At 40.2% G+C, this 11,971-nt stretch overlaps 1 protein-coding gene across 1 annotated transcript; it reads left to right on the plus strand.

The window, feature by feature from the left end:
• Positions 1 to 4,155: 4,155 nt before the first annotated feature.
• Positions 4,156 to 11,962, plus strand: LOC129854872 (unconventional myosin-Vc-like). The gene is made up of 9 exons (XM_055921999.1): positions 4,156 to 4,361; positions 4,859 to 4,969; positions 5,340 to 5,511; positions 6,844 to 6,988; positions 7,329 to 7,485; positions 7,975 to 8,118; positions 8,369 to 8,450; positions 8,700 to 8,807; positions 10,516 to 11,962. Exons 1-9 carry the CDS (start codon positions 4,335 to 4,337, stop codon positions 10,641 to 10,643), a joined length of 1,074 nt encoding a protein of 357 aa, XP_055777974.1. The 5' UTR covers positions 4,156 to 4,334; the 3' UTR covers positions 10,644 to 11,962.
• Positions 11,963 to 11,971: the final 9 nt, after the last annotated feature.

Here is an 11,971-nt window from a genome sequence, read left to right on the forward strand (position 1 = left end):
TTCTTTTTTTGGCTTCCCCGGTGACGTGAGTGAGAGAGGAAAGCGAATGATGCGTGTATATTGTAATGAAACAGCAAGGGACTGTCGTGGATGCAAGGTTCAATCACTTCTGACACCAATGTAATGAAACAGCAGGGAGCAGGTCTCGAACCCTCGACCTTCTAGCCCGAAGTCCAGCGCGCTATCGACTGTGCCGCAAAAGCATGTTCATGCGGCAGAGTCGATATCCGCGCTTATAAACTCAGGGTCGTTACAATATCTTAAATAGCAGGTGATTTTATATTTGTAATTTTTGTATTTATTAAGGATCCCTCTTCCTGGGGTCCAGCAACATTAAGGTAATTATATACAATAACAAAAAAAGTGTGTGCCCTCAGGCCACTACTCTTCTACCAGATATTTACAATGCAAAATCCACGTGTGCGTGTGTTAGGATGAGTGTGCGTGTGTCTGTACCTGTGTGTGTGTATGTGTTTCTTCACAGTCCCCGCAGTCATTTTGTGGCCTGAGCAAGTAGCCTATAAAGGTTTTATACAGACATTAGCAAGCAAGAGTGCGAATTACATCATGATGTTCGGGTCTGTCGCGTACACTTCATTTTTTTTATGGACCTAATAATAAGACGGAATTTAAACGGTAAAAAAATAACGGTAAAAAATAATTACATTTTAATGAACACAACCAGTTATGATATTTTAATCGGATTGTCATCCAAATCACTTCATAAAAGTAGACGACTTGTGCAAGTTCGTCTACTCCAAAACAATTCCAGAATCCAAACTGCATGTGTAACAGTATAACTTTAAACCGTCCCCTCGCCCCGACCCGGGCGCGAACCAGGGACACTCTGCACACATCGACGACAGTCACCCACGAAGCAGCGTGGGTGACGCTCCACAAAAGCCACGGCTCTTGCAAAGCAAGGGGGCAACACTACTTAAGTCTCAGAGCAAGTGACGTAACTGATTGAAATGCTACTAGCGCGCACCCGCTAACTAGCTAGCCATTTCACATCCGTTACACTCACCCCCCTTTCAACCTCCTCCTTTTTCCGCAGCAACCAGTGATCCGGGTCAACAGCATCAATGTAACAGCATTTAAACCGTCCCCTCGCCCCGACACGGGCGCGAACCAGGGACCCTCTGCACACATCAACAACGGTTGCCCACGAAGCACGGTCGTTACCCATCGCTCCACAAAGGCCGAGGCTCTTGCAAAGCAAGGGGCAACACTACTTAAGTCTCAGAGCAAGTGACGTAACTGATTGAAATGCTACTAGCGCGCACCCGCTAACTAGCTAGCCATTTCACATCCGTTACACATGTATTCATGCGCCATTTGTTGAATGGAAAAAAACTTAAATAATAATGACGTTTAGCTATTGATTAGGCCTATGTAACGGATGTGAAATGGCTAGCTAGTTAGCGGGTACGCGCTAGTAGCATTTCAATCAGTTACGTCACTTGCTCTGAGACTTTAAGTAGGGTTGCCCCTTGCCGCGGCTTTTGTGGAGCGATGGGTAACGACGCTTCGTGGGTGTCAGTTGTTGATGTGTGCAGAGGGTCCCTGGTTCGCGCCCGGGTCGGGGCGAGGGGACAACGTAAAGTTATACTGTTACATTGATGCTGTTGACCCGGATCACTGGTTGCTGCGGAAAAGGAGGAGGTTGAAAGGGGGGTGAGTGTAACGGATGTGAAACGGCAAGCTAGTTAGCGGGTACGCGCTAGTAGCATTTCAATCAGTTACGTCACTTGCTCTGAGACTTTAAGTAGGGTTGCCCCTTGCTCTGCAAGGGCCGCGGCTTTTGTGGAGCGATGGGTAACGACGCTTCTTGGGCGACCGTTGTCGATGTGTGCAGAGGGTCCCTGGTTCGTGCCCGTGTCGGGGCGAGGGGACGACATAAAGTTACTACTGTTACACCTACATTAAATGATACGTATTGCTGACAAATGTAGGGTACTAGGGGGTAACTAGAACAATGTCTAATTGCTGACACAAAAAAAAGCAACATTTGGAAAACATTTAGTATTTGGCTGAAGCTCATGCTTAGACAAATAAACTATAAAGGGAAATAAATGGCTACAGGTTACACTTTTTTGACCCCCCCAAAAAAACGGGAGATGGGAGATGGGATTAAAAATGTAAAATAATATATATATAAATATTGGACAAAACACACATCACGACGAGACAAAACAACACTACATAAAGAGAGACCTAAGATGACAACATAGCAAGGCAGCAACACATGACACCACAGCATGGTACATTTACATTTACATTTACGTCATTTAGCAGACGCTCTTATCCAGAGCGACTTACAGTAGAGTGCATACATTTTTATTACATTTTACATACTGAGACAAGGATATCCCTACCGGCCAAACCCTCCCTAACCCGGACGACGCTATGCCAATTGTGCATCGCCCCACGGACCTCCCGGTTGCGGCCGGCTGCGACAGAGCCTGGGCACGAACCCAGAGACTCTGGTGTCGCAGCTAGCACTGCAATGCAGTGCCCTAGACCACTGCGCCACCCGGGTAGCAACACAACATGACAACAACATGGTAGCAGCACAAAACATGGTACAAACATTATTGGGCACAGACAACAGCACAAAGGGCAAGAAGGTAGAAACAACAATACATCACGCAAAGCAGCCACAACTGTCAGTAAGAGTGTCCATGATTGAGTCATTGAATGAGGAGTCGAGTTTGAGTGTTTGTTGCAGCTAGTTCCAGTCGCTAGCTGCAGCGAACAGAAAAGAGGAGCGACCCAGAGATGTGTGTGCTTTGTGGACCTTTAACAGAATGTGACTGGCAGAACGGGTGTTGTATGTGGAGGATGAGGGCTGCAGTAGATATCTCAGATAGGGTAGATTGAGGCCGAAAAGGGTTTTATAAATAAGCATCAACTAGTGGGTCTTGCGACGGGTATACAGAGATGACCAGCTTACAGAGGAGTATAGAGTGCAGTGACGTGTCTTATAAGGAGCATTGGTGGCAAATCTGATGGCCGAATTGTAAAGAACATCTAGCCGCTCGAGAGCACCCTTACCTGCCGATCTATAAATTATGTATCCGTAATCTAGCATGGGTAGGATGGTCATCTGAATCAGGGTTAGTTTGGCAGCTGCTGAGTTATTCTGACACTCTCTGTCGTCCTCAGGCCCCCACAGGCCCGGAGAACATCCAGATACCAAGCTCTCTCAACCTAGGGTTCCTCACATGGGTCTAAACCCTTCTGGGAGGGTATCCGGGAAGGTTTTTTTCAAATGTTTTTCTGCTTGTCTTGATTTAGGGTTTATTTTTGTTTCCTTTTTAATTTATATTTCTGTTTTGATACGTCCACTTTGTTTTTTGTGTGTGTCCATTCTGTTTAAATGCATGTTACTGTTGTATGTTAAAAAGGGAGTGAGTTCACCAATCTGATTGTAAACTTGGGCACATGATTATATTATCCACAATAAAACCGATTTGAAACATAGTGCGTCACAGTGGTTGTTTTAGTTACTCATGACTATAATTCAATAAATGTGTTTGTGTTTGTTGACCATGCGGCAGGTAGCCTAGTGGTCAGAGCGTGACCGGAAGGTTGCAAGATCTAATCCCTGAGTTGACAAGGTAAAAAGCTGTAGTTCTGCCCTTGAACAAGGCAGTTTACCCAATGTTCCTAGACCCTCATTGGAAATAAGAATTCGTTCTTAACTGACTTGCCTACTTAAATAAAGGTAAAATTTAAAAAAATGACACGGTTTTCTCATGCACCTTTATATTGTGGGCTTGCAGTTGGAATAAAATATGGTGAAAGCTATTTGGAAATACAATTGAAATAAATGTGCTATAAATACTGAGATCAACTTTTTAAAATTGGTGCATGAGACACGCATGATGGATTAATATCACACAACCACGTACTATGAAAAAGTTTTGGAGAAATATAGGCTACATTTGCATCTGTATCCCATGCCCTGAGTAAACGCAAGGCGCATGCGCCGTAGAATCACCCTCAACATTTAAAGTTTGCGGAGGTATAATGTATCCTGTTTATATTATCGTCTTGAGTCCTTGATCAAATGAACACGCCTGTAAAGCTGCTGTCATAAGACTGATGGGCGGGACGAGGAAGACAAAGTCCACCTCACAGGTGAAGACAGACACCTGGGGAAGTTGTCTACTTTCACAAATCGTTCTGCACCGGCGCACAACTGGGCTTCAATATGTTGTGGACATAAGGAACCTCATGTTGATAATAAGGGGATGTACAGTATCGATTCGCACTTGACTGTAAATAAATATGTTGTAGGCTAAACGCACGGATTGTTATGCGTTACCATGGCTTTGTCGGAACTCTATACGAAGGTGAGGAAATGATATGAAAGAAAAGTGATAACGTGTTTTTAACTCATTTAATCTTCCTACAGAATCTCCATCGCTTTGTTGACACACCTGCTCAAAATGGTGACAGATTCATTTTACACTGTACTCTGCTTTCGGTTGAGCGTCTGTTAAACGAATGTATGGCCGGCATTTTTAATTGTACATGATGACAATTAAACCCCCATGAATTACTTTACAACTGACGTATGGTACAGTACACACTGTAATGATGACGTCACGTCAACCTTGGGAGAGTTTGGGGAATTATTTTGGTAAATTAGCTTCACACTTCTCCTTGTAGTACATCTTGAAAATAATACATTGCAATTGCATTACAACTAATACATGACAAATATGTTGTTACATGAAGTAGCCAGTTTGTAGGCTACTGTAATTGTATTTAGCAAATGAAAGGGAATGGGTCACGTAAAATGTGACATGACATACAAATTCATGCATTCATTAATTTGCTCCTTCAGTACAACAGAGTGTGGATACCGGATGCAGAGCATGTCTGGAAGTCAGCAGAGATCCTGAGAGACTTCAAACCTGGAGAAGAGGCTTTAGAACTGCAGCTTGAGGATGGCACTGTAAGTACTGAACACAGAGACTAAACTATAGACCATACAGTTCTCTGTCTGCACTGTAAGTACTGAACACAGAGACTATAAACTGTAGACTATACAGTTCTCTGTCTGCACTGTACTGTTTGTGCAGTCTCAGTTGGAATGGCGATATACTCGTGCATTATAATTCATTTATTGTGAGAATCTTTCATTGATCTCTGAACTCATTACTTTCACTCATCTTCTATCTGTCAGTGACAAGAATAGGAATTGTGAAAGGCCTAAAAGTGCATTTCAACATTTTTTTTTAGTCCAGGGCCAGGCTTAGTCTGTGTCTGGGAAACTGTCCATAGAGCCTTTACATCACCAGAATCATACTGTTTTTTCTCTGTAGGAGATGGTGTACCCCCTGGACAAATCCAGTCCTCAGCTCCCTCACCTCCGCAACCCTAATATCCTGGTGGGATCGAATGACCTGACAGCTCTCAGCTATCTCCACGAACCTGCCGTACTACACAATCTCAAAGTGCGCTTCGTGGAGTCCAACATCATCTACAGCTACTGTGGTACTAAAAAGGAAATGTTTCCCCAGCTGTCTAATGGGACATCTTTGTTTTAGTATTCGTCTGCTGTCTTTACTGAACGTAGACGGAACTGGAAATGTCATGTCTGTGTAACGGATGTGAAATGGCTAGCTAGTTAGCGGGTACGTGCTAATAGCGTTTCAATCAGTTACGTCACTTCCTCTGAAACCTAGAAGTAGTGGTTCCCCTTGCTCTGCAAGGGCCGCAGCTTTTGTGGAGCGAGGGGTAACGATGCTTTGTGTGTGACTGTCGTTGATGTGTGCAGAGGGTCCCTGGTTCGCGCCCGTGTCGGGGCGAGGGGACGGTCTAAAGTTATACTGTTACATCTGGGTGATGAGTTGTGGTTTGGCGTTTGTGTAAAATGTCCATGCCGAGTTGTGAAAAATAGTATACAGCTATTCTATTGTATTGTATGGTATTTTATTGTATTGTATTCTATTATATTGTATTATATTGTATTGTATTATATTGTATTATGTGGTATTCTATTTTATTTTATTGTATTCTATTATATTGTATTCTATGCTATTCTATTCTATTATCTTATATTCTTTTGTTTTCTATTTTATTGCATTCTATTGAATTATATTCTATTATATTCTATTGTATTCTATTGAATTCTATTATATTCTATTATATTCTATTTTATTATATTGTATTGTATTCTATTCTATTCTATTCTGTTGTATCCTATTGTATTCTATTGTATTATCTTATATTATATTCTGTTGTATTCTATTGTATTCTATTCTATTGTATTATATTATATTCTGTTATATTATATTCTGTTGTATTATTCTATTATATTGCATTCTATTGTATTATCTTATATTCTGTTGTATTCTATTGTATTATATTGTATTATATTGTATTGTGTTCTATTGTATTCTATTATATTCTATTGTATTCTATTGTATTATATTCTATTGTATGCTATTGTATGCTATTGTATTCTATTGTATGCTATTGTATTCTATTCTATTATATTGTATTCTATTGTATGCTATTGTATTGTATTCTATTGTATGCTATTGTATTCTATTGTATTCTATTCTATGCTAATCTATTGTATTATATTATATTCTATTGTATTCTATTGATTCTATTTTATGCTATTGTATTCTATTGATTCTATTTTATGCTATTCTATTCTATTTTGTTATATTCTATTATATTCTGTCAAATCAAATTGTATTTGTCACATGCGCCGAATACAACAGGTTATATTCTATATTAGAAGCGTACTATGTGAAAGCAAGTAGGATAACTCTGACTGTACTGTATGGCCTGATGGTTTCCTTCACTCCCTTTCAGGAATCATCCTGGTGGCTGTCAACCCATACAAGCAGCTTCACATCTATGGAGATGCAGTCATTCAGGCGTACTCTGGACAGAACATGGGAGCTATGGACCCTCACATATTCGCTGTGGCAGAGGAGGCTTACAAACAGATGGCCAGGTAAGAATGAGACAGACAGTCCCCGGGGGGGGGGCTGGTTTCGTGATAGTGATGCCGTCCCCCGGACCAACGCTATGCTCCTGGAGATAGCGGTTCAATCCCTAACCCCCCCCCCTCCACCAACTTCCTATTCTATAGCCTTTAATCTATCTTACCGTCATACATTTTAGCCCTTTGGGCCTATCTGTCAATAGAACTTCTCCTTAAAATGAGATCAACTGTCCAGTGTTACGCAAATGAGAAGCAAAGAGTGTGACTCTATTCTATATATTGAGATACATACATTTATATTGAGATATATATACTGAGATACCTACTGAGATACATTTTTCTTTCTCAGGAACAATAAGAACCAGTCTGTTATAGTGAGTGGTGAGTCTGGAGCGGGGAAGACTGTGTCTGCTAGGTATGTCATGAGGTACTTCGCTATGGTCAGCAAGTCTGGCAGCAGAACACGTGTGGAAGACAAAGTTCTGGCATCCAATCCAATAACTGAGGTATGTTTTTGGAATCCACAAATTTTAGCTGTGAGTTTTTAAAATGTATTTAACTAGGCAAGTCAGTTAAGAACACATTCTTATTTTAAATGACAGCCTAGGAACAGTGGGTTAACTGACTTGTTCAGGGGCAGAACGACAGATTATTACCTTGTCAGCTCGGGGAGTCAATCTTGCAACCTTTCGGTTACAAGTCCAACGCTCTAACCACTAGGCTACCTGCCGCCCCAGTCCACGTTACATGTAACCTCACAGTATGTCAATGAGTAATTTGAGGTAATCTGTGGATTTGATAATCTGTCGATAAAGGAAAGAAAGGCTCACAGTTCTAACGTGATAATCGGACAGATCATGTCCGGTGTGCCACAGAGTGTTCGAGGCACAGATTGGCCTCATCAGCCACCGTACTTCCCATAAGTCTTAATCTACAATGCGTGTTGATTATCATCAGCTACGTATGTAACCTGTGTTTTTTGTTGTTGTTGTCAGGCTATAGGAAATGCCAAGACGACCAGGAACGACAACAGCAGTCGCTTTGGGAAGTACACAGAGATCAGCTTCGACAGGAGATATCAGATCATCGGGGCCAACATGAGGACGTATCTCCTGGAGAAATCTAGAGTGGTTTCCCAGGTCATACGTCACATACTTGATTCTCTGATTATATGTGGTCTATAACGTAGGGGTTGTTGTTAGCTACCGTATAGTTGGATCATGTTTAAAAATATGAAGGCTTCAGTGAATCATTCTAGCCTGATTCCAGATCCGTTTGTGTTGTCTTGCCATCTCCTTGCCATGACAACGACAATAGGAGTTGGCAAGACAACACGAACAGATCTGGGACCGGACCATCATACAGTAATACTACCATTTTACTTTTCAGTCAGAGAACGAGAGAAACTACCACATCTTCTACCAGATGTGTGCCTGTGCAGAGCAGTCTGAGTTCAAGAGCCTGAGATTGTGTGAGTTTCATTTAACCACTATTTTCAAAAGGTTATTCTCATTGAGGGTTAAACCTGTGTAGTGACTGGAGAAGGAAGGAACAGGAAGGAACAGGAAGGAACAGGAAGGAACAGTCCACTTTTACTGTATTTACACGATAGGCGCATCATACAGCCACAAATAGTCCATGAATGTTATTATCTTATTTATTTAATCTTTATTGAACCAGGCGAGTCAGTTAAGGACAAATTCTTATTGTGTGTGTCTAGTGAGTGCAGAGGAGTTCAGGTACACCTGTATGGGCAGGGAGACGCGTATCGAGGGGGTGGACGACAGGAAGGACATGGAAGAGACACGCAGGACCTTCTCGCTGTTGGGTAAGAGTCATCACTTTGTTCATCACTCTTTAGGTCAACATACTGCTGTGTGAAGCAAGTTCAAGTTTTATTAGACATGTTTACACAGTGGTGGAAAAAGTACACAATTGAGTCAAAGTAAAGATATGTTAATAGAAATTTACTCAAGTAAAAGTGAAAGTCACCTAGTTAAATACTACTTGAGTAAAAGTCTAAAAGTATTTGGTTTTAAATATAGTTAAGTATCAAAAGATAATGTATTTGCTAAAGTATACTTAAGTATCAAAAGGTAAAAGCAAAAGTATAAATCATTTAAAATTCCATATATTAAGCAAACCAGACAGCAGAATGTCTTGTTATTTACATTTACAGACAGCCAGAGGCATGCTCCAACACTCAGACATCATTTACAAACAAAACACTTGTGTTTAGTGAGTCCGCCAGATCAGAGGCAGTAGGGATGACCAGGGATGTTGTCTTGATAAGTGTGTGAATTGGACAATTTTCCTGTCCTGCTGACTATTCAAAATGAAACGAGTACTTTTGGGGTGTCAGGGAAAATATACGGAGTAAAAAGTATATTATTTTCTTTAGGAATGTAGTGAAGTAAAAGTAAATGTTAAAAAAATTAATAAATAGTAAAGTAAAGTACAGATACCTAAAAAAAAAAAACGACTTAAGTAGTACTTTAAAGTATTTATACTTAAGTACTTTACACCACTGTATGTACAGGATACACATGGTGTACACAGTCCAATGAAAAGCTGACTTGCAGGTTCCCTCTCGATAATCAAACAACAATAAGACATAATAAAAGATAAGAATAAACAATACAATTATATTGAAGTTCTACGTAAGGACACATTCATAACATGTGGTTGCTACATAAGGACACATTCATAACATGTGGTTGCTACATAAGGACACAATCATAACATGTGGTTGCTACATAAGGACACATTCATAACATGTGGTTGCTACATAAGGACACATTCATAACATGTGGTTGCTACATAAGGACACATTCATAACATGTGGTTGCTACATAAGGACACATTCATAACATGTGGTTGCTACATAAGGACACATTCATAACATGTGGTTGCTACATAAGGACACATTCATAACATGTGGTTGCTACATAAGGACACATTCATAACATGTGGTTGCTACATAAGGACACATTCATAACATGTGGTTGCTACATAAGGACACATTCATAACATGTGGTTGCTACATAAGGACACATTCATAACATGTGGTTGCTACATAAGGACACATTCATAACATGTGGTTGCTACATAAGGACACATTCATAACATGTGGTTGCTACATAAGGACACATTCATAACATGTGGTTGCTACATAAGGACACATTCATAACATGTGGTTGCTACATAAGGACACATTCATAACATGTGGTTGCTACATAAGGACACATTCATAACATGTGGTTGCTACATAAGGACACATTCATAACATGTGGTTGCTACGTAAGGACACATTCATAACATGTGGTTGCTACATAAGGACACATTCATAACATGTGGTTGCTACATAAGGACACATTCATAACATGTGGTTGCTACATAAGGACACATTCATAACATGTGGTTGCTACACAAGTGTTTATCGAATCCTTATGTACTGCTTATGAATGTGTTATGTCCTTATGTAGGTACGTCTGCAGGACACAGTCTCATCCCCTTGTCCTCTGTCCTTCCTGTAGGGTTAACGGAGGACTTCCAGTCGGATGTGTTCAAGGTGCTGGCTGGGATTCTACACCTGGGGAATGTAGAGATCAGAGACGTCGGATCAGACAGATCATCAGTTAGTGTAAGCAGTACTCAGATTTGACTTTGGTTTAAGTTTTACTAAGGGTTTGACTTGAGCTAGACTGACTACTTCAGATAAGATGGATCATATTTGTCTATTTTTACAGAATAATAACCCTGGTTCTCTCTCTCTCTCTCAAATTCAAATTTTTTTTTTTTTCAAATTCAAGCTGCTTTATTGGCATGAAAAACATTGTGTCAATATTGCCAAAGCAACAATGTATACAATATACATTGTAATACAATTAAAACAATGACAAATAATAATAATATAGAATTTCAGTAAATAATAATACAAAATTAAATATAAAAATAGTAACAATAAAATGGTAACAGTCAATAGTCGAATGTAATGTATGGTGTAATGCACCACTACCACCACCACCATCATTAAACTGCTATCATTACCAATACCACCCATACCATTACTATTTGGAATGATAAACAATAATAATAATACTAATAACAATAACAGTAATAACAATAACATTCCTAATAAGTAAGTTACTGCTTACTATGCAGATGTTATTATTCAGTGTCCCTCAGGCTATGGCAGGCAAATACATATTTGGCTGCAAGAGAAGCCATTGCTCCTTCGCCCATGAGTATTTTTAGTTTTTCCTCTGGGTTTAATAAGTAAAAATTTGGAATAAATGTAGTCATTTCTGTGAATAATGAATCTCTTGGTGAGGAATATTTATCACAGTAAAGGAGAAAGTGCATCTCTGTTTCAACCTCCCCTGTCGTGCAGTGACCACATACACGCTCCTCTTTGGGTAGCCATGTCTTTTTATGTCTGCCGGTTTCTATTGCCAATCGGTGGTCACTCAGCCTGTACTTGGTAAGGATCTGTCTCTGCTTCGAATCTCTGACAGAGTAGAGATATTCAGCCAATTCATATTCTCTGTTTAGGGTCAGATAGCAATTTAGTCGGCTTTGGGATTTTGTTTCGTTTTTCCAATGTTGTAAATATGAGTCCTTTGATTGGTTCATGATTTTGTTTATTGGAATTCTTTCTTTTGAAGCAGTGCTGGTGTCAGCTTGGTTGGTTAGGTCCAACACCAGCTGACTGAGAGGGCTCGTTTCTGGGCTCAGCTCTTGGGTTTGAAGTGCTTTAAATTGCAGACTCGAATTTGGACTTGAATTTAGATGTAGCCAAAATTTTAATGATCTTTTCTGTATTTTCATTATTACTGGAAAGCGGCCCAATTCTGCCCTACATGCATTAGTTGGTGTATTTCTCTGGACTTGTAGGATTTTCCGACAGAATTCTGCATGTAAGGTTTCAATTGGATGTTTGTCCCACATTTTAAAGTCCAGTTTATTGAGTGGCCCCCAAACCTCACTTCC

The sequence above is a fragment of the Salvelinus fontinalis genome, chromosome 5 (genome assembly GCF_029448725.1).
Source record: "Salvelinus fontinalis isolate EN_2023a chromosome 5, ASM2944872v1, whole genome shotgun sequence".
NCBI lineage: Eukaryota > Metazoa > Chordata > Actinopteri > Salmoniformes > Salmonidae > Salvelinus > Salvelinus fontinalis.